Source organism: Sceloporus occidentalis, unplaced genomic scaffold (genome assembly GCF_023333645.1).
Source record: "Sceloporus occidentalis isolate IW3139 unplaced genomic scaffold, rSceOcc1.0.p SCAF_2, whole genome shotgun sequence".
NCBI lineage: Eukaryota > Metazoa > Chordata > Lepidosauria > Squamata > Phrynosomatidae > Sceloporus > Sceloporus occidentalis.
In genome coordinates, this window is record NW_028316982.1 from 99,945,503 (window position 1) to 99,969,726 (window position 24,224).

At 40.4% G+C, this 24,224-nt stretch overlaps 1 protein-coding gene across 7 annotated transcripts in view; it reads right to left on the bottom strand.

The window, feature by feature from the left end:
- TBATA (thymus, brain and testes associated) overlaps positions 1-24,224 on the bottom strand; it is a 35,695-nt gene that overhangs the window by 6,160 nt on the left and 5,311 nt on the right. For 5 of the 7 annotated variants that reach the window (XM_089510432.1, XM_089510435.1, XM_089510429.1 and 2 more), the window contains 7 exons: positions 20,436-20,675; positions 17,742-17,903; positions 13,012-13,163; positions 10,100-10,264; positions 7,648-7,729; positions 5,261-5,426; positions 3,663-3,715 (listed from right to left, as the gene is read on the bottom strand). In XM_089510432.1, coding sequence (XP_089366558.1) covers positions 3,663-3,715; positions 5,261-5,426; positions 7,648-7,729; positions 10,100-10,264; positions 13,012-13,163; positions 17,742-17,903; positions 20,436-20,655 — 1,000 coding nt within the window. In that variant the 5' untranslated portion in view covers positions 20,656-20,675. The remainder of the gene's footprint in view (positions 1-3,662; positions 3,716-5,260; positions 5,427-7,647; positions 7,730-10,099; positions 10,265-13,011; positions 13,164-17,741; positions 17,904-20,435; positions 20,676-24,224) is intronic. The other 2 variants (XM_089510434.1, XM_089510436.1) reach the window with 2 other exon arrangements.

Genomic DNA, 24,224 nt, shown 5'->3' on the forward strand with positions numbered 1-24,224 from the left:
AGTTGGAGCATGCCCAAATAAGGAAGCAGAGGGCTGGCCAAAAGGGGCAGGGCAGAGCAGCAGACCCCGCCCCCTGCTCGCTCCAGCCGCTGCTGCTGCTGCTCCAGACATGCTGCTCAGCACTGTAGGAAAAGGAGGCAGCAGCCCTGGGAGCCCTGAGTTGGGCAGCCACCTGGGAATGGGGGGAGGGCGGGGCGGGGCGGGACCGGGCACGCCCCCAGGAGGTGGGAAAGTCCCGCCCACTGCCGTGAAATGGCAACCCTAGCCATACTTGTTCATTGAGGCCTCTATGGCCATTAAGCTAGCTTGTTCTCCTCAGATGTAGTGGAAGGCTCTTTCTCACTACCATTCAGGCTTGTGTTCATGGAATTGGAGGGATGGCAGTGGTGGCAATGCCTCCATCTTAAGTTGGGAAGCAAAGTGACTCATTTTTTTTTTTACCCTACGTACTCTGTGTTGTGGATTGTAGCTACAGTTCTGTTATATTGGAAAGCAGAAGAAAGGGTAGTAAATGATCCAGTGGGAGACACTACAACCCATATTTACTGCTGCAGGATTGACACATACCCAGTCAATTCAACCACAGAACAACAGCAAGATATCACATCACCTTTCAATGCAGGGTTGGGGTCCTGGTTGTTTAAAAAGTATGGCACGTTGAGAAAAAAATCTAGCCATGTTCACCTTACTCCACCCCAGCCCTTAAAGGAACCATGTGACTTGTTTGCTTTCTCCACTTCTACTTATGAAATATATCAATTAATTCCCTATAAGGATAGATCTGGTTGCTTCTGAGCAGAAGAAAGCAAACAGAAACTTGTTCAAATTAAAGATCACTTTGATAAATCTGGAGACTTGGAGGATGTCCCACAGCGCCTTGAAGTTGTTTCTGAGCTATGGTGACCCTAAGATGAACCTATCATGGAGTTTTCTTGGCAAGATTTGCTCAGAGCTGGTTGCCATTGCCTGCCCCTGAGGCTGAGAGCATGTTACTTGTCCTAGATAACCTAGTGGGTTTTCATGGCCAAGCTGGAATCAAACCTTGGTCTTCAGAATTGTAGTTCAACATTCAAATCATCATAATCACACTGGCTCTCATTATATATATATAAAAAGCTAATTTTTCAGATGTTTTGCTTGGTTGCAAAGACATGGGTGCATGGGAAAGGCTTAGAACCAGGGATGGCCCAAGGCAAAGAAAAGGATGGTGCTTCCTACTGCACCGTGTACTGAAGCCAACTGGATTGGCAGTTTAAACTGTTTTCATCACTGGTGAAGAACCAGCATCCTCTAAGGCACCTGAAGACAAAAAGGCTCTCTTAACAGGTGCAGAGCTAGCTGCTCAACATCTGCCTTTCTCCTCCAACATCTTGCTATCACCTCTCAGCACCTGTCACTGAAGTGATTGCCTCACTCTGCCTAATGGTAGGGCCAGTCTTTCCTAGAGAAGTCAAAGAAGGTGGTGATAAGCTGCGAACTTGTGATCATATAAGTGACTACATGGTTGCAATATACATAAAAAATAATGGCATCCAATATTTTGGGCACATGTGCCACAAACCAAACAGAATGTTTGGAACCGCACCTCATTGGAAACTACTGGAATACAAATATAAATCACCCCCTTCACTTTACAGAACCACATAAATTCAACCTAGAGAATGAGAAAATTGAAATAGTTAAAGAGTTCCCATTTGTTGTTGTTAGCTGTCCCAGATCTCTCTGACTCATGGAGACCCTGTGGATGAGACATGTCCAAGAATCCCTATCCTCCATTTCCTTGCCCAGATCCTGCAATCTCTTGCCCATAACCCCACTGATCAAATCTATCCATCTGGTCTATGGTCTTCCTCTCTTTCTTCTACCCTCTACCTTTCATAGCATTATTGTTTTATTCTAGTGATCTGTGCCTTCTCATTGTGTGGCCAAAGTATGATAGTCTCAATTTGATCATCTTAGCTTCCAAGGAATGCTCTGGTCTGATCTGTTCAAGAACCCATTGTTTGTCTTCTTGGCTGTCCATGGTATCCTAAGTACTCTTCTCCAGCACCACATTTGAATGAACATTAATCAAAGTGGAGAGTGTAGTCAAGAAATCGGAGGAAGACTAGGAATGGGAAGGGCAACTATGAAGGAATTAAACAAGATAATAAAGAAAAAAGATATACAATTGAACAGTAAAGTTTGAATTGTCTAAGCCATTGTATTCCCCATCACCATGTATGGATGTGAGAACTGGACAGGGAAGATAAGAGGAAAATCAACTCATTTGAGATGTGGTGTTGGAGAAAAGAGCTGTGGATAACACAGATGGCCAAAAAGACAAACAAATGGGTCCTTGAGAAGAGCAAGTCCAAAATTTCCCTGGAAGCCATGATGATCAGACTGAGGCTGTCATGCTTTGGCCACATCATGAGGAGGCAAGACTCATTATAAAAAACAATAATCCTAGGAAAGGTGGAGAGCTGTTAGAAAGAGAGGAAGACCGCATGCCAGGTGGATGGACTCAAATCAGGGAGGTCATGGGCCTGACATTACAGGATCTAAGTAAAGCAGCTGAGGATAGTGAGTCTTGTAGATGTCTCATCCACAAGGTTACCATGAATAAGGATTGATTCGAGGGCAGCTAACAACAACAACAAGAAACACTTTACAGTGTTTTTTCCTAGTCTGTGAAGCTAAGGTAAAGGCAATACTGGAGCACAAGGAAGGCAGGCCTGACGAAAGAATGCCATAGCCAGAGTCATGGACTTGTCTGTTTCTGTTCCTTCCACAAGTGTCAGTTATGGCACTTATTATCACAGAACAATGACCTCACACTCCTAAAAACACATATAGATGGGCACAATTATTCTTAATTTCAGTGGAACTTCCTTTCAAGTAACACTGTATAGACTCATACGTGATACTGAAGTCCCTTATACGGGAGGCTAGGTTGGCTCCCTCCCTGCTCTCCTTTCTCCAGCAGGCAAAACCTTTTCTTTTCAAGCAAGCTTTTAATATGCAATTGCTCTCAGGGAAGTGTCTTATTGGAGTTTTTCCCACTGATATGATTTAATGGTTTTATATTTTTAACAATATATTTAAGGATTTTACATATTTGAATGTTATATTAATGTGCTTTAATTTGAAATTGTACTGTTTTGTTATTGTTGTTTTAAGCATCTTTTGTGAGTCACCTTGGGTACAATTTGAGAGAAAGGCAGTATTTAACTAAAATAAATAAATAAAACATTTAGTCACATTACACGTTGGAAGCTGAATGCCATAGTCTTGTGCTGCCCTTGGCTCATTTTGAGTTAAGTGTTTTGATTTTCTACTAAAATTTAAGTTTTAATTTTGTACTTAAGATGGTAGGGATAACTGAATGATAGCTTTCAGTTCTTTCCATCAGTTGTGGCAGGAATATTAATAGGCATGATTTATGATACCTGTATGTTGCCTTAGATATGAACCTCTGAATATTAGTTACTTGAGAACATCAGAGAAATGGTGTTGTTGCACTCAGGTCCTACCTAGGGACTTCCTACAGCATCTGGTGGTAAACTAAAATACTGGACTAGATAAACATTAAGTTTAATCCAGCATGGCACTTTTTATGTTCTTAATTAACAGCATTTCCCACATGAGTGAAGGTATACTATATTCAATAGTATTATTACCTGGTTTCTCTTCCTCTGGGATACACGCCTGCTTTTGTGTTGCCACAAACACTCTGTAACAAAATAAACCAATGGTGACACTCTAGAATGAGAAGGAGGATCAGCAACAGCAAACATCTGCATTTTGAGGAACAAAGAAATTATGAAAATAAAGGACTGGCAACATCTGCTGTTTGAAGAACTACAAATCTGCATCATTAACATTGCACAGGGGTGAGAACATGTGGACTTCTGGATATTGTTAGATTTCAACTCTCATCAATTCTATACAGCAAAGAAGGATGATGGGAGTTATAGTCTGGAAGGATGCACATTGTCTATCACTGGGCATAGCATTTTTAATGTTCAGTGGCAGCATTATTGATACCAGTGAGAGTTTATTTGTCCAAGGACTGTAGACCAAGTATATAAATATTATATTCCTTATCTTACAGACAAACACGGGAATCCTGGCACCAAATCTTTAGTATATTTGTTTAAATTTCAGGCCATACAAAAGGAAATGTAAAGGAGGAAAAAAAGTCAATGAATAAATGAATGACACAGCTAATGCAACTGATCGCTAAATGGATATGATCAAAAAAATCAGGTATATGCTTATTGTTCTTTGTTGTTAATTGCCCTTAAGTTGACCTCAATTCATGGCAACCCTGTGGATGAGACATCTCCAAGATCCCCTGTCCTCCACTGCTCTGCTCAGGTCCTGCAGATTCTTCTCTGATGGAATCCAACTATCTGGCGTGTGGTCTTTTTCTCTTTCTACTGCCCTCTACCTTTCCCAGCATCATTGTCTTTTCTAGTGATTCATGCATTCTCATGATGTGGCCAAAATACAACAGCCTCAGTTTAGTCATCCTGATTTACCGGGAGAGCTTGGGCTTAATCTTAATAATTTTTTGCAAAATGCAAATATGCAAAGAGTTATTGGGCAATTAATGCCCATTGAAATTAATGCATCCTGACATAGCTATATTTTTTGCTAATGACTACAGAGGAAATATTCACTTGTAAAAATATTTAACAGCAACAACAAAATCCTTCACTGCCAATATTTCACAAGAACAAACCATTAACTGCTGTTAGAAACTAAGCTCTTCTGAAACTACAATCTCAGGCATTATAGCCTTTTGGCTCTGCATACTTGAATTTTGTAGAAACTTATAGTGTTCAGTTACACACACTATATGATTCTGAGCATTCTTATCAAAGTTCAGACTTCCATTAAGGCTGCTAACTCCACAAAGGCCTTTGAGATTTGTGACCAATTGTTCCTGCAGCACCTCTGAGATCTAGAGTTATAGTGGTTTAATAGTGCCCAGAACCTGCAGATGTCACATTTTTGTACTACTACTTCCAGAACCAGCCAGTCACAGTGGATGTGGTATTTTGGGAGCTGTAATTATGATTTATTTTCACTTGCCCCCCAAAGGCTAGGGAACATTTGCTAAGAGTACATCATACCACTGATCTAAAAAATCATAATAATATATCTATGCGCAAACTCTTTTTGCATTGTTCTATGCATCTCCAAAGTTTGTTATTTTCTATAATCTAAATACCAAAAAAAAAAAGCCTTTTAGTGAACATTAAAAGAGGACCTGTTTGAGTGATTCCTCCCAAAGCTGTGTAGTCTGGAGGTGAAGTCTGAGGCATTTGGGGATAAATGTGTTGGAAGTCTCACTTCCATGTTTGTAGCCAATTCCTGGGGCTCAAGATGGAGGTTGGCTGTGGCAATCTGCAGGAATCCCATGACAAGATCCTTATCTGTAGGGAGTGAAAATCAAGGATTTTATGAATTGTAAGGTCCCACCTGCAAAATTTTAGTATAAAACAATTAGAATCATATCTAGTTATCTTATTTCTTTGCCTGCATCTTTATATACAGTCGGCCTTCTATATCCACCTATTCTTTTCCATGCATTCAACCATCCATAGCTTGAAGACACACACACACACACACTCTCACACACAGACACACAAAATTCCAAAAAGCAAACCTTGATTTTGCCATTTTAGAAAAGGGACACCATTTTACTATGCTACTGTATTTAATGGGACTTAAGCATTCATGGATTTGGGTATCCACAGGGTGTCCTGGAGCAAAACCCCAGCGGATAATAAGGGCCCATTGTATAACTAGAATTTACCCAACAACAATATTATTTCTGTGCAATGATCAGTTTGCAAACAAACCCTCTAAGGAATTATCCACATACAATTTAGGAATTCGAAGGCTTTCATGGCCGGCATCCATAGTTTTTTGTGGGTTTTTTGGGCTATGTGGCCATGTTCTAGAAGAGTTTCTTCCTGACATTTCACCAGCATCTGTGGCTGGCATCTTCAGAGAAATGCTGGTGAAATGTCAGGAAGAAACTCTTCTAGAACATGGCCACATAGCCCAAAAAACCCACAAAAAACTAATTTAGGAATTATTCACATACTACAAATTGAATGTATGTATAAGATCAATGTGTTTAGATACAATGCATGCTCATCATACAATGCGTGCTCATCATACAGGTACACCCTACAATTCTGGAATAGGTTGTTATTCAGGGACTATTAGGCCCAATCATTTCAGGTTTTTAGGCAAATTTGAAAGACACATCTAGGTTGTTTGTCTGGTCTTTTACAAGATTGGCTGCAGTGTCTTATGAACTACATATATGGCTGAAAACCTGGGTTAAATAATGTGTGGAAAGGTCTATGTTTTCTGTGCTTAGAAATGCATACTTTCTAATTTTTCACAGATGAAAACGAGGACACATGTGGCTAAGCAACATCAGAATGTGATCAAGATGACAAAAGTTATTAATGAGGAAGTTAACTGAGTGCAAAGTAGTTGCATATTGAACTCAGTTTGCAGCAGGTGAAGTAAACTAGGGATAAAGGAGGAAAGTGGGAAGAAGAGAGAGGAACTGGGACATTGAAAAGCAGCTAGAAAAAATGGAAGAACAGAGAATTAATCAGGATTGTCCCTGCTAATTAGCGACAATTGGAGGATATTCAATATTATTGAAATATAATCTGAAGTTATATATGTTTCTTATTTTCCTTCCCCAACACTTTCCCTCCCTTCTATGTGATGTCTTTTTAGAGTGTTATCCCAAGAACAGAAATAGACTCTCTTCTACCTGTAAAAGAGGTGTGGATTTTATAAATGCTACATTACAGCTGGGTCTGAATAAAATTAATCTAGCCTATATTAACCCTTAGTCTAAATACCCTAAAGGGCTTTGATACCATTAGATTTTGAAGGCTAAACAGGATCAGCTCTGGTTAATACGAGGATTGGAGACTACCAAAAACACCATGTGCTGTGGTTTATATTTTAGAGGAAGGAAAGTGAAAAAACCCACCTCTGAGGATTCCTTGTCTAAGAAAACTCTATGAAATTCATGGGGGTCACCATAAGTCAACAGGTGTCTTGAAGGCATGCATGCACACAAACACACACACTGTGATGTAGTGACTCATCAAAAAAGATCATAGTGCTAGATAAAGCTGGATGCAGTAGGAAAACAGGAAGGTGGATTGATGCAGTCAAGAAAGCCACAGGCTTGAGTTTGCAAGGACTGATCAGGACTGTTAATAACTGGGTGTCTTAGTGGTCTTTCATTCATAGGGTTGCTATTAGTCAAAGTAAATGGAGGTGATTAACAACAACAAAAGATGTGGGAGGTAGAATGCTATTTTATCTCTTCTGCATCTGTATGCATGTGCATTTCTGTCTGTCTGTCCATCCAGCCATCATTCATTTTTCTGTGTCTGTATGTATGTGCATGTCTGTCTGTCTGTCTGTCCATCCAGCCATTGTTCATTCCATATGTACTCCAGTGCATAGGGTAATAGCCATTTAGCTAGAATTATCAAAAGAGGAAAAACAGAAGAAAATGGTTGACAATAAGGTAAAGGTAAGCTAGACTTCAGTGCCTGAGAACACAAGTGGCCACTTATCCTCTTGCTGGTTTCACATTCTGCTCACCTCTCTGACCTGCAGTGAGGAGCCATTGCTGAATAGCAGTCAAGGAGTCTGTCTGCAGGATCTGACACAGCAGTTCCAAAATCTGTTGACAGAACAGCACAGTGTGGAAAAGTGTCAACATGATCAGGTCAGAGTGACATTGAAAGACAGGCAAATAGAATCAAGAGGATATATATATAGACAGGCTGTAGGCTTATCTTGATATTTTTCCTAATGCTGTGGACTTTGTGCTAAGTTGCCATTTGTTGCATGTTTGATAGAATCTTCTCAAATATAGTTCCAAGGCAGGCATTAGAATCAGTAAGTTAATCAAGGCTGTGATAGGCTGCCACAACATAATCATTGAGTTTGGGAAACTTACTTTTTTGGTTTACAATCCCCAGAGTAATCTGGTAACTACAGCTGGAGTAATTACAGCTGGAGGTTCCAGTCCAAAAAGTAACTCTTCCAGGATCTGTTGCACCATGAGTGACATCATCCAGGTTGCTGTCTGGTCTCTTTCACATTGCAAAAATATAGCACTTTTATACTGCTTTAAGTGGCCTGGATATATTCTATGACTCTTGGGATCTTAAATTTTAAATATCTTATAATACTATAAATCCCAGGGTTCTGTAGAATGCAGACATACTATTTAAAGTAGTATCCAAGTGCTATAATTGTGTGATGTGAAAGATCTTTGCAAGTTATGCTACTGACTTGTTTTGTAGAATGTTAAAAAGTTCCAAGGAAGGTGCTGGAAACTTTGGTTCATTTTAGGAGCAAAAATATAAATTAGGACACAACCTCTCTGATATGATGCCAAGAGTGGGGAACCATCACACTGTTTGGCACAGATCCACATTTGATTTGTGTTCCTGGCAGCAGATCACACATAGTGGCGTAAACCACACAATCTGATGGTACAACTTCGCAAGGCTTTATTTCTTCAGAACACAAGTGAGGGAAGCATAGCTACTGTCCCATCTACATATTAAACTGGTGGACCAGTTTCACTTGAAATTTATTGTTGCACTTGTGTATTATGCTTTGTACTTTTTAAATCTTGCTGGTCATTGACTGAATAAAATATAAGTATTATGTGAAGTCAAAGGCTTTCATGGTCGGCATCCATAGTTTTTTGTGGGTTTTTTTTTGGCTATGTGGCCATGTTCTAGAAGAGTTTATTCCTGATGTCTCTGAAGATGCCAGCCACAGATGCCGGCGAAACATCAGGAATAACATGGCCACATAGCCAAAAAACCCCACACAAAACTATATATGTATGCTAGAGCTCTGACCCTGGATACTCTAGCTTGGTGTAAGCAAGAAGAGATTTAAATACATAGGCAAGAGAGTTCAAACATTAAAATCCCTATCTGTCATCTTGGCTTATAGCTTTCCACAACTATTAGTGCCAAAAGTACTCAGTGCCAAATTAGTGCCAAAAATACTCAGTGCAATATGAACTTCCTGGCAAAGTTGGCACAAGAATTTTTTATTGCCTGAAGATGGTGCCCTTTCCATTTAAAGTACAAGAGTCAACTAAATTGAATAATTGTTCAACATTAGTGATGGAAGAATATTCTCTGCTGTGCTTGAAGGCTGCCACCTAGGGGGTGCAGAGCAGGCTACATGGTATGCTGCAGTCTTTGTCAACAGGTTGCAGTATTTACCACCTAATGGCATGCCAAATCTAGCTAATACTTCTGACTTTATGTTTCAGTATTCACTCTACACATGCATAGGAAGTTATGATCAGGAAGTAGCTATCTGAAATCAAGGACCTTTTCAATGCTATGGCTGCATTTGATATAATCCTGGTATTTGTAGTTTGGTGAGGCATTAGTTCTCCCTGGCTAAGAATCCTAAATACACATTCCTTAACTGCAAATCCCAGGATTCCATTGGATGTTGTCATGGCAGTTAAAGTGGAATCATAGGACTCACATAGGAATCACAGATATCACTTGACATGTGAAACTAAATGTTTTTTTAAACTGATAAGACTCTCCCATGTCTTCAACCCCCCCCCCCCCCGAATAACAGTTTCTCATCACTGCTCTGATCCTATATCTTACCATGATACTGTTTTAAACTATTTTCTCAAAGCATTTTCTTATGCAACATCAGATACTGGAATGTGTCTCTATATAAAAGCAAGAGAAGCAATGAGTATAACTTATTGCTCCAAATGCAGTATTATCAATCTGCTCTTTCTGTTGCTTAAACATCACATCACTTTCACTTTCCCACTAATGCCATACATAATTAGGTATGTTGTCTATCTGATACAATTTGTAATCCATTCTGAGCAGATATCTTATTTTCATTATTTCTCCCATTATTAATTTCCTAGCTCTTCCACTACTATGCCCATGAAATATAGCCTAACCTAAATTCTTATAATCTTTTTGTGGTATGGAGTAAGGCAAGAAAAAGTGGTTTCTCCATTTCTGAATACTTCACTTACTATCAGTTCTTGGTCCTGAAAAATCATAGTAGCATCTTTACTCTTATTCTTGGCATTGTTCTTATGTGCGCAGCGGGATGAATGGCGAGTTATGGCTCGGGAAGGAGGTGGAATAAGACGTCCTGTTTCTTCTGAATACTGTGTCTCTCTCTGTGACTTCTCAGTCTTAAATACAACAATAGGAGGGCAATAAACCAGATTGACTGGAACAAGTGAGACCTGCAACAAAACTACTACTTCTGATGATGATTCCAGGCACACCATTCCAGCTATCCCCAACATGGCAACCTCCAGGTGTGGTGCAATGCAGTTTCTACAAGGGCTGTGTTGGCTGGGGATGATGTAGTCCAGGAGAGGGAACCATACAGACCTTGGGCTGCATATGGACTCCAGCTATGTATTCCTGCACAGGTAGGGGGTTGGATTAGATCATATTGGTGTACCTTTCAATTCTATGATCCTATTTGACCTCAAAGTCTTTTTTAACTCTCAAAACATTCCATTGCTCCATTCTTTATCAATAAATAAAGAAATTCACAATCTGAGGAATTTCTAGAACACAGTTCTCCTTTAAAACAAGTCATGCATCGCCATTACTTGTTTTAACTCCCAAACCTTTTCTTCCTAAAAAGTGTCATTTTTGATTTCCTCAAAGTATCATATCTGCAGATGTTGACGTGGACCCAAAATGGAAGCCTCCACTGACTCTCTGAGGTTGCTCAGCCCTGATACAGCATACCTGGAGGGTGCCTGGTTGAGGAAAGTTGGTCTGTTCCCTGTTGTCTTCGATTTTCTACCTCTCACATTCCAACAGGCAGCATTTCATGCCCACTGAACATAAAGTCTTCACTGGACTGTTGTGAGATTATTCTTTCCCTGTAGGCTATTTTTGTGTTTTTGCAAACACTGGGGTTGCCCTGGAGGTCTGGAGATATCTCCTTTGTGTGTGTGTATGTGTTTCAAGTCATCTATCAACTTATGGTTACCCCATGAATTTTCATAGTTTTTTGTATGCAAAGAATGATCAGAGATGAGTTTTTCCCCAGTTCTTTCCTCTGAAATATAGCCTACAGGACATGGTATTTGTTGGCAGCCTCCCATCAAAGTACTAACTAGCCACAGCCCTGTTTAGAATTACGATAATTGAAACATAATTGTAATACATCTCACAGTGTAGAGGTTGGTCATTGCTCACCCTATGTACAGACTTCCACCAAAGACTCCCACCAAACTCATTTTTGGCATACCATTCCAGACTTGGTTGGAATGAATTACAATATTCTCTGTTTTCACCTACTCATAATATTTTGGAACAATTCTTTTGTATATCTGTTCCAAGTGTTTTAACCTCTGGTACAGTTTCAAAACTAGATGTCACTTGACCAGAGAGGATGTATGATGTGGTTAGCCTGTATCATGAGTGTAGCCATCAACCACAAAGCTTTAACTGAGAATGATTTTTGCTACAGTTGGAGCCAATGCTTCAAAAAGCAGTTGGGAATGTGGCTTTTTTGGATTACAACTCCCAGAATTCCTTGGCCTGTATGGATAGTGGCCATGCTGATTAGAGATTCTGGGAGTCTCAACAATTTGTTCTTGTTGTAAGCATTCAAGTTGCTTTCACCTTATGGTGACCCTAAGGTGATTCCATCATGGAGTTTTCTTTGCAAGACTTGTTCAGAGGAAGTTTGCCATTGCCCTCCTATGAGGCTGAGAGCATGTGATTTGCCCAAGGTCATGCAGGGGGTTCATGGCCAAGTGGGGAGTTGCAGTCCAACACTAAAACCACTATGCCACACTGGCTCAACAACTAGATAGATAGTAAGTGAGCATCTTTCCTTTCCTGTATACAGTTCCTTAGTCTCAACTTTTGGAGTAACAAGCTACAGTGGTCCTTTTGGATCTGTGGGCTTCGGATTGGGGGTTGTTACACCCCTATTATTAAATAGTGAATCCCAGCTCAGCCATGGAGTCCACTCGGTGACTTTGGACAAGTCACACTTCCTCAGCTTCAGAGGATGGCAATGGCAAACTTTCTCTGTACAAATCTTGCCAAGAAAACTAATTGTTAGGATTGCCTGTAGGTCAGAAATGTCTGGAAGGCACATGATGATGGCGGCAGCAATGTGATTGTGGACACAATGAAGTATGGGGAGTTATCATCTGTTTTTGGCATCCATAGTGTGTCCTGAAACTGAACTCCTATGGATCTGAAGGGCCCACTGTACTTTCAACCACAAACTTGGGGGTTGCTCAGACCCTAGAGTTTTATCCGTGGTTTCTGTACATTGTGATGTAGATAGTTATGTGGTATAATGGTTAGAGAAATGGCAGCTGATAGCTCTGATGTCAGTGGGGTGGTGAATCCACTCTAGTTTTTGGCTAGCTTTACTAGAGACAACCAAGGTGCTGAGCCTACTTCAGAATCAGGTAGAGCACCTTGTATAGCATCCTTGAATCATGGATTAAAATCTGGATTCACCACCTCACTGATATGGAAGCCGTCAGATGCCACTGGATTGGAGTGTTGGACTGGAATTTGGGAAATCCAGGTTCTAGAGTTTAAGCCATTACATTCATTGCGTGCACTTAGACAAGGAATTCTGTTTCACACCGATCTCTTTCAAGACTTTTATGAACGTAATGAGGAGGGAAGCTATATCTACTGCTTTAAACTCATTGAAGAAAAGGTGGGACGCAAATGTTACTAACGAACAACAAAGGTAAAAGTAACAGCAACTACTCCTCTACACTGGATCTATTTGTATGTTATACATCATGCTGGTCATCCCTGTGTATTCTTTTGAGTTTTTCAGTTACAAAACAAAATATTGTCATATCCTGAAAGTATCACCAACAAAATTGGTCTGCAGTTCTCCCACACTGTATTGTTTGGGTGTTGGGCTGCTCACATTCAATAGCAAAGCAGCCTCATGACCTTCAAGCACACTTCCCCTTGCTCTTCTACTCACTGTCTCCTTCTTCTCCTTCTTAGCAGAGGAGACAGCTGTCACTCTTGCAGCAAGCTCCCTCAGTTCCTCTCGCCATGCATCTGACAAAGAGCCTGTTTGTGAGACAAGGGGAGCGGGAGGAAGACAAGCACAAACACAAAAACAAACATTTCAAGGTTGGAGGCAGAAGCAGAAGGAAAACCAACCACAATGGCAGAGCGTAGATCTGTTAGCAAATTTCCACAGCGTACAGGAAAGAATCTTTATGCTTTGCATTTCTCATGTGCATATCTAAATTGTTTCAAGCCTGCACTTGAAGATGGTAACAGCCAGCTAGTGCTGTTTAAGAGTCAGCATAGTGTACTGGTCTGAGCATTGGACTATGACTGGAGACCAGAATTCGAATCCCTGCTTGGCCATGAAAACCCACTGAGTGTCCTTGGGTAAGACACATGCTCTCATCCTCGGATGATGGCAATGGCAAATCCCTCTGAAGAAGCTTGCCAAGAAAACCCCATTGTAGTTTCATCAAAACAACACAGTGCTGTGTAATGATTGAAGTGCTAAAATGAGACTTGGGACATCCACATGCTTGTCCTGACTGAGCCATGGAACTCACTGGGTGATCTTTCATCAGTTCCTCTCTCTTAGCCTAAGCCACTTCACAAGAGTTTTGTGAATATAAAGTGGTGAGCCATGTATGCCATTTTGAGTTCACTGGAGGAAAGATGAGATTTAAATGTAAGTAATAAAACAAGAACCAGTGTAGTACAGTGGTTTGAGTGTTGGACTAAGACTCTGGGAGACCAGAGTTCAAATTCCCATTCAGCCATGGGAACTCACTGGGTGACCTTGGGGAAATCAAATTCTCTCAGCCTCAGAGGAAACCTGCTCCAAACAAATCTTGTCAAGAAAACGTCAATGATAGGTTTGCCTTAGAGTTGCCATAAGTTGAAAATGATTTGAAGGCATACAACAACAACAACAGCAACAACATAAACAAACAAAACTGTGAATGAAAGAGTCTTGCTAGTAGGAATGGAAAGAATATTCACCATTACAGTTGGGCCTTTGTATCCCCAGGAAATCTGTTCTGGACCCACCCACTCCCAATACCAAAAAACATGGGACCTGAAGTGCTGTTGTCCCTAATGGCGGCTTGACGTCCATGAACCTGCTAGCATGGTCGCATGTACGCGCTTCCGTTGGGGACAGTGAGGCTTGCCATCTGCAGATGCTTAAATCTGTGGATTGCAAGCCTGTGGACAATAGGCTCTGCTGTAGTTTCCTGGGTGAAAAATAAGTTTCCCAACACTCAGGAAAACCAGCTGGGCAAATAGCAAAGAGGTGAAACATTTGCTCTGTTTCTGCCCTGTATTTACATTCCCCAAAGGGTTTCAGGATATTTGTTTGGCAGAAACACACATGGTTTCTGTGCAACATGTGTACAGATAGGGTTTTTTGTGAAAAAAAAAGTTTCCAGAAACACTTTTTGGATAGTAAAATCATGTGCCTTGTGTGTGTGTGTGTGAAAAAAAACCATTTTTTTCCAAAAACCAACAACAACCCCATCTACTTCCAGAAACTGGTATGTGTGAACAAATGTAATTTTGCATGAAAAACACAATTTACAAATTAAAAATTGTGTGAGAATTTTTTTTTGTGCACAGTTGTGTTTTTTGTTCAAAATTTCTATATTGGTTTCTTTATACTGGCCTGCCAAGATCTGGCTTGAGCCTCTGGAGCTTAATTTACCTTCAATGCCCATATACATAGTTTTTAAAGTGTTGTAGCCTTTTAAAGTTTTTTTTAATTTCTTATGCTTACTATGTTTTTTTCCCCTGTTTAAGTTGTTTTGTTGTTTTAATCTGAAACTCTTAAATTGCTAATTGTTTTATCTGTATATCACCTTGAAGTCCCATGGTAAAGGGCAGGCTATACAACTTATAATAAATAACAATAATTAATAAATGGTAGGGTCAGCTCTGAGAGAGCTTGACAGTCAAAATATACAATGAACAGTCTCATATGAAACCTCAGTTGCTGGACTGTCCCACACCTCACTGTAGGGATGTAGGGGTTTAGAAATTTCGGAAGCTCCAACACCCATAAGTTTCCCTTCACATTCTGAGCTCATGTATGAAGCTGACTTCCTCCAACTGGTGACCTCCAGATATGGTGGATACAGCTCCCATCACTCTAAACAGCATGGATAATGGCCATGTTTATTAGGGCTAATGGGAGTTGCTTCTGGGAGACATCAGGGAATACTGTTAAGCAGAATGTTCCATCTGAGTTTTCTGGCCGACATGCTAATTTTGACAGTGCATGGGATACTGATCAAAACGGAGACTGCATTCAAGAGATAAGAAGAAGACTAGGGACAGCCGCTTTCAGGAGCGCCAGATTGGGGCCGCAGCAACTGCATGCCACGGTCCCGATCCGGCCTTTCCAGGGCGCAAAAAGGAGCTGCAAAAAACAGTGCTGCGGCTTGGACGCACTCCTTTGGTGCTGCAGCTTGGAGGCACTACTTTGGCCCCAGGGGAGCACTCTGACACAACGCACCGTGCAGTGTGGCACGCAGCATCATGGCGCCCTGGGGGCAGAGCTGGGGTGCGCGCCATGTAGATCCTACGTCTCGACTTCACCCCCAGGTCAGCCTTAATGGCTGGTCTGCACAAGGCATAGGAGTGGGAAGGGCAGTCATGAAAGAACTAGACAATATATTAAAGAGCAAAGATATACAATTGAACACTAAAGATAGAATTATCCAAGCCATGGTATTCCCCATCACTATGTATGGACATGAGAGCTGGACAGTGAAGAAAGCAGATAAAAAGAAAATCAAGTGGTGATATGGTACTGGAGAAAAGTGCTGAGGATACTGTGGACACCCAACAAGACAAACAAATTGGTCTTTGAACAGATCAAGCCTGAAATATCCTAGAAGCCAAAATGATCACACTGAGGCTATTATACTTTGGCCACATCATGAGAAGGCAAGACTCTTTTGAAAAATACAAAAATGCTAGGAAAGGTTGAGGATAGGAGAAAGAGAGGAAGACTGCACATTAGATGGTTAGATCAAATGGGGTGGTCACAGGCATGAATCTACAAGACTTAAGCAGAACAGTGGGGGATAGAGGGGGTCTGGAGGTGTCTCATCCACAGGGTCACCACGAGTCCACCTCGACTCAAGGGCAGTTAACAACAACAACAGGATATTTTATACCATGCAGATTTCTTTCTGGCATGTTGACATCTAGGTTATTGCAGAAATTCAATGTTCTCAACCTTGAACTTTTGGCAGTAATTTCTCAGTAGGTTCAGAAACTGTCCCACTCAGTCCAAAGAGTGGACTGAGTGGACTATTTCTTCATTCCAAGAAATAATCTCTCCTCTCTTCTCCTCCCTGTTTTAACTGAGATACTGTTGTAATTACAGTGTTCTCAGGAGGCAAATTCATCATAAAGATATTTAATGGTGCCGTCTGTAGTTTAATTACACTGACAATACTTGTTGATTAGGATTAAGAAGCTAGTTTTCTTACAGAAGTATTCCCTGTGGCATAAGGACTGTAAGAGTTCAACCAGAGATTGCATAGCAAACAACAATTAGGGTTGCAATTCCTTTTAAATTTTGTTTTTAAAGATGACAGCTAGTAATTTTAGCAATTTCTTCCCACTGCAAGATAATCTTCAAAAACTGTGCAGTTTGGGACTTATTCTGCACAAAATTCATATGTGGTTTTTGGCACACAGTGCAAAAAATAAATGCCCACATGCAAATTTTGTCCAGAATAGGTCCTGTACTTCAAAGATGGTTGTCAGGGATTTTCCTTTTCTGATTTTCCGACACTTGAGAAACATGTTTTCCAAGCATATTTCAAATATTCTTTTCAGCTCTGATCACACTAGATAGTCTGTGGGTTGAAAAAGTTGCTTTATTGGACTAAAGCTCTTAGAATCTCCTGATAACCATGCATAGCTACTAACTGTGCTGACCAGAGGGATTCTGGGAGCTGTAGTCCAAAGAAGTAACCTTCCCAAGCTCTTTTGTTAAATATGCCTACCAAAAATGTACAAAGCTAATTGAGAGAAAGCATACATATAATGGTTCAAATGAGGACATAAACATTCACCCTCATGTTCCTATCAACAACATGATCTAAAGTATGTGGTTTTTGTTGCTTTTAGTGAGTCAGCAACAGTTCAGTCTGCCTTATTTTTCTGGCTATGAGCTCATGGAAAACAGGCATAATATAGGCAGAGAATCACTGGGTCAAATGGGGGAAAACAGCAGCAGAGCATGAGATGATAGCATGAAAGCAGAGTTTGGAAAAAATCATGGGATTTGTAATCCAAAGGTAACTTTTCCAACCTTTTAATAAAAGCATAACCTCCACCAGCTGCTTCTGCAAATTGTTCCCTCCCAAAACTTTTTAAATGTTCTATATTTATTTATTGAATTTATTTCCCACTTTTCTCCCAAAGAATGGCACTTAATGGTAGATAACGGAACAACTATAACTACAAAATCGAAAACTTTCTAGGGGAGAAAATGGCAGAGAGGTCTATCTAGATTAGAGATAGAGCAGGTCATCAGCCATGAGGAGAGCATTGTGATTAAGCAAGTTTCTGCCTTGCATACAGTTGAGAAGACCTATTAACTAGTATGCATTATGTACTAACCTACTGATAGCCTAGGGATTGGAAGAGGCTGTGGATCTCCAATGGGCCTCTGGATTCCAAGAACCCCCAAAACATGTGTGCGAAGCTGACTTTTTATCATTGGATGAGGTGGAAGAATGGTCCATTCATCATTAACTGTGCAAACAGGAGCACCATTCAAGCCTGGAAAAGGAAAAAACGTTAACTCTAGGAAGGAAACACACTGTAAAATTAAAGCTTGGAAAAATTCCTTTTGCAGGATTATAACTCCCAGGGAACATGGTTGAGGCAGTTCTGGCAACTGTAGACAAAAGGGGAACTTTTCCAAGCTCTGTCTACAGTTAAAAACAAACAAACACATATCTTGAATTAGAATCAATGAACTCAGGGCAAACCCATTAGGAAAGATTCAGAAAAGGCATCACAAAATTGTAATTGTACAGTTGTTGCTATTTGAGTCAAACCCTTTCCCCCAAAATTCTTTCCCCTGCCTTTCTCAGGCCTGTTACAGACTGCCAAAATAAAGCTGTTTGGGGTCTCTTTGGAGGTATGCTGTTTAAATGGTGCATGCATCCTCAGAATCTGGAAGCTGGACCAAAGCTGCACTCCAGTGCTTAGGAATGGAGTGTGGCTTTGGTGCGACCTTCGGACTCTTGCATCATTTAAATAGCATACCTCCAAAGAGACCCGAAGCAGCTTTATTTTGGCAGTCTGTAACAGGCCCTAGTCTCTCTTTCCCCATCTTATTTACTCCCTTAGCTGAGAGAACAGATGAATATTTGCGAGGGAAAGAAAATATTTAATGATCCTGGATAGAGAAAGTATCCGTTGGTTTCTAACATTATTGCTCAGAAACAACAGCATATTAAAGCATTACACATATTCACTTCTGAAGTATGTTTAATAGATTTTATTCTACTTTATCTGAATCAAAATCAAGATAGCTCAGCCTCACAAACATCCCATTCTAACCTAACTGCTAGCAAAGTAGTGATACGACACTGTGGAATTTCCTCCTTTCTTCTTCTTCTTCAAATTCAATGTTTTAAAAGAGTTATATAAAGCCATACAAGAGGCATAGAGTGTAACAACCATGCTTGAACTTTTCTGTATCCCCTTAACAAGATTTCTTCCCTGAGGTGAAGCAGCAAATGTTGACCCTGCAGTGTCAAGGTATGTTATGTTCAAGGGTACTCAAGTTATTTTGGCTTCCAGGGCAGAAGATCCCATAACACCTCTTCCCAAGGTATAAAAATACAATAGCAAATTAAATAATGAAATCACTGCAAGCATATTTACTCAGAAGGGAAACCTACTACTGTCAGTGACTCATACTACCAGTAAAGTACAAAGCTAGAAAGACTTTTGGGGGCTACAGTTCTGATTCTCCCAGCCTGCACAGGCAATGTCAACATATTTATTTACTTTATTTATATGCCGCCTTTCTCCCAGGATGGGGCCAAAGGTGGCTGCCAGCGCAACAAATTAAAAACTTTTACAAAAAGTTTTAAAACCAATTTAAAACAGCCACATTAAAACATTACTAAAATGATTAACCATCTTACAAAAATTAAAAACAGATAAATCATACATCTGTATTAAGAACCTTCCCTGCTTGACCATTAAAAGCTTGCTTAAATAAAAATGTTACTGCTTGCTGGAGAAAGGAAAGCAGGGAGGGGGCCAGCCTAACCTCCCATGGAAGGAAGTTCCAAGGGTGGGAGCAGCCACCAAGAAGGCTATCTTTCATGTCCTCACCAAGCGAGCCTGGAATGATGGTGGGACTGAGAGAAAGCCTTCACCTAAAGATCTTAAAGCTCTAGCAGGTTTGTATGGGAAGATACAGTCTTGCAAATAGTCTGGTCCTAAGTTGTATAGGGCTTTATAGGTCATGACCAGCACTTTGAATTGTGCCCAGAAATTAACCGGTAGCCAGTGAAACTGTTTCAACAAGGGAGTTATATGCACCCTATAACAGACCCTAGCCAACATTCTGGCTGTGTGTTTTGAACCTGCTGAAGTTTCTGAACAGTTTCCAAAGGCAGCCACATAATCTAAACGTGTATCATTGAAGCCAGGTCAGACATGTTAAGGAATAAGCACAGCTGGAACATTAGTTTTAGCTGTGCAAATGCACTCCTGGCCACTGATGAAAACTGGGCAAGCCTGAGAATTCAGAAGGAGCAAACCCCATTCAGCATAGACAAAGTCCCTTTTGTCTAATCTATCTTTTGACTGACCAGGAGCATTTCTGTCTTGTCTGGATTAAATTTCAATTAAGTAAACTAAACTAAAAACTAAACTAAAGCTAAAAACTAACTTTCCAAAACTTCCAAAAACTAAGGCCCTAAACAGACTGCCACTTTGTACTGGCCTGGGCCTGAACTAGGACTGCGGTAGGGCGGAGCGGTCACATGCTCCCAAACCCTACCATGCACCATGGGCGCCATCTTGGTGCACCGCTGTTTACATGGGGCACACCATGATGTCCATTATGTGCAGCGCCCAAATGGCATGGGGCACGAGGGTGTCATCATGGCATACGAGTGCTCCAATGGTGCCCCTTCTGCGGTGCAAAAAGAAGCTCCCTTTTCTGCCGTGCTCAGGCTGCGGTGTGTGGTTGCTGTGGCCTGCTTCCTGTCTGCCCGTCTGTCGAGCTCCTAATTTTCCTAAGGTCTGAGATTATGCACAGTATTTGCAATTTTAAATACTTACCTTGGATATGAGTCACTCGTTGAGGGTGGGGATTATGCCGAGAGAAGAAAGAGTGATGGCTGAGACTGCCAAACCGAGCAGTGTTCTTTGAATGAGGCCTCAAGGCCTGAACACTGAACCGAAGGGGGGTGTTCAAGGCCATGTGCTTAAATTTCCCAGCTAAAACTGTGATGTCCTTGCCTTTGAAGGGGCTGGGCACTGGACTTTTCAACTTCTCCATTTCCTCTTTGGTAAATATGTCTAAAAAACAAAATAAGAACAAAGCATTTTCCATGTATTAGTTACATGCATATCTCACCTTCTTCCAATGAACTCAAGACAGTATACATAGCTTTTACCCTTCCTAGCATTAATAACAAAAAACAAGTATACACCTTGGATCCAACAAAGGATCCTAAAACTCATTTCTTCTAGGAAAACAGTGACATGGTATTTCTCATTCCTGGGTTTTTCTTTACCAAGCAACTGTAAATTGCACTGATTCTAAAGGACAGTAGCATTAATAACACTGATAAAAGTTTAATAACAGAATTATCATGAGTTTTTGGTTTGGGTTTTTTTTTTTTTTTGCATTTCTCCTGCGCTATAAAATAAATAAATAAATAATCAATAGTCCTGACTCTTGAACTTACCTGAAAGGCTGCTGTCAAGTAAAGTGTTGTAAGAAAAAGAATGCTATGACTAACTTGCTGTAACAGTTTCATATCGTAGATGTTAGCTGTATATATATATATATATGAAGAAAGCAAGCGATGTGGGGATGGACCCTGAGACGCATACAATTTTCAACAAAATTGCTGAATAATTGAGAAAATTAGCCATTTAAGAACTTCCTGTAGCCTGACTGTTTTGAAAGGTGACCTGGACTCTTGATCATATCACTTAGATCATATTTTGAGGACTCACAGAACTCTTTGTCTTCCAGGCTTGTTTGCTGAACGTTCCTTGCAAAGAACCTTGCACAGTCAGCATTAATAACAGAGATACCATTATGAGGAACCACTGAAGCATCAGAGTTGTCCATCACCTCACTGCTTGGGTAAGATTTCGACACAAAATTATAGCATCAGAAACACTGCACCAGCTGTGTTGTTTGGAACACAGATCTGTGTATGTTGCTACATAGGTCATGCATGGGCAACATCATGGGTTGTGCAGAAATCAACAAGTACAGTAAAATGTTTTAAACATTAGTTTGTCCGACACAGATGGACAGGGGTGTGCTGGGACTATTAGAAATGTTAACTTGATGTAATTGCATCTGAAAGCAGTTTACTACTGATGCAATTACAATGTCTGTCAAGCTCTTCCATGTTTTTTTCCAAACAGGAGTTTCCCATTCTGTTTAGAATGGTTTTAACTTGTTTTAAAATGTCAGCATGTTTCATAAGTTTTCAGATTTTAAAAATTATTTCTACATTTTTAGATTTTTAAAATTATTTGTTACTGTTTCCCCCAAAAAATGTTTTAGAGTGCTTAAATTGATTTTATTCTATGTCACCCTAAAACCTTATGATATAGGAGTGATAGAAATAGTTAAACAAATAAATAGTTAAATAAATGTTCATCTAAATAAAAAAAAAGCTAATATTATATATACCAGTCTTCCCTACTACAGTGACTCTTCCAGGTGGGTTGGACTGCAACTATCATTGCTGATGGAAATTTTAGTCCAACACATTTGGAGAACAACAAATTGGAAGTAGCTGTACATCTCTTTCTTTAACCAAGGAAAGATAATGCACTCCTAATTTAGGCATATACAGCCAGGTGTTTTTTTCCCCCCTCCACAGCTGGAAAAAAGGTACAACTAGCTTGAGCCGCAATTTGAGTCATGGTGTGATAGTTTATTTGAGTCACGGAGTAAGAATTTCAGACCTGGCATTTATTTTGGAATCTGGTTTTTGGCTCTCTCATGCCAAGTAATATCCAGCACCATATTCTAAACAGCTGGAAAAGATCCCCTTTGAAAATGTGACATTTCTCCCTTATTTATCACTTTAGAGCAGTGATGGCAAACCTATGGCACACATGCCAGAGGTGGCACTCAGAGCCCTCTCTATGGGCACATGTGCCATCGCCCCAGCACAGAGTTTGCCAGAGTTTGTTACTAGAAAGCCAGAGGAACATGGCACTTTGCAATAAATAAGTGGGTTTTGGGTTGCACTTTGGGCACTCGGCCTCTAAAAGGTTCACCATCACTGCTTTAGAGGTTTCTCACTGGGGCTCTGACATCTACTTGAGACTGAATCACAACCCTTTTTCATTTATAAATCAATGCCATGATTCATCTGAAGTTAGACACTGTGAAATTTCATTTATTTCAATCAGAGACATATAGAGGGGGCTTGAAGGGCTTGCCACTCCTATTCCTACAATTCCCAGAATTCCATAGCATGGAACCATGGCAGTTAAAGTGGTGTCAAACTGGATCATTTCTGCAGTGTGGATACAGCCATAGAATAACAAGCCTACTAACAGTCAATGTAACGCAAAGAGGATAAAATGTTACAGGTTATTTATTAAATTATGTTAATATTTATTTAAGCATCCATAATTGTATATGCTGAACTTGAGAAAGTTACTTTTTGAACTACATCACCCAGACTCCACAGCCAACATGGCAGCTGTAGTTCAAAATGTAAACTTATTAAACTCCAGACATCCAGTTTGTCCTGTTCAGCAGGAGCAGGCAGAGAGAAGAGCAACAAGTAATTATTACAGAATTATTATTATAGGAAGTAATCAAGAATGGATTTTTGTGTGGAAAGATTGTAATCTTAATTCACTTCTGGGATTCAAAATGAATACTAGGGGTCAGAATTCTTTAATTCTAATAGTGTATCTTTTGCACCAGGCTCTGGTTGATGCCTCGCAAGGCTCTAATTAAAAAATTACATTCATTTCATAAGAATGTGTTGTTGTTGTTGTGTTTGTTGTTATTATTATAATTATGGGTGTAGAAATTTGGAGACTGAAGGAAAATTTCATTGGGACACAATTCTTGTTTGAGGGACATACCTTCATATAGCTACCCGCCGTAGCTATACCTCTGAATTTATTTTTTTTTGATGTTGTTATGTGCCTTCAAGTCATTTCTGATGCCATTACAGATCTTCAAGGTGAATGGAAGGAAGTGATGGTGAACTAGGGATTGACAGAATAAGTGATCCTGTGGAGGATCAAGGAAGGTTTTCTAAAGAGGAATGAATTTTGAGAATTGGCAGCAAGAGGAGAAGGTGTGCATTGTGCATAGTATGCCATTTGTGTCCACAAGGTTTGTTATACCCTCATTCCCAAATCTGGTGGGAAAGGTTGAATTTGTTTGCTCCAAGTGGCCCAAAACACCCTTCTGCCTCTTCAGGCCTCTATATGCTGGGTTGCCAGATATGTAGGGACATTTGGGGAGGCTTCACCTTTGCCAAGGTGGGATGGTTTTCTGAATACTCTTCAAAGGTAGCCCCATTTAGTGTGTGTTGTTGCATTTGTTGTTGTGTGCCTTCTAGTAATTTCTGACTTATGGCGATCCTAAGGCAAACCTATTGTGGGGTTTTCTTGGCACTTTTCTACAGAGTGAGTTTGCCATTGCATCCTCTGAGATTTTGACTTGCCCAAAGCCACCCAGTGGGTTTCAGGTCCAAGCCAGGATTTGAACCATGGTCTCCAGAGTCTTAGTCCACTGCTCAAGGTACTACATGACACTGGCTCGTAGGATGGGTTACAATACTCCAAATGGGCTGTTATTAAGGCATGTATCACCTTGACCACATACGATGTCTCAAAGAACAG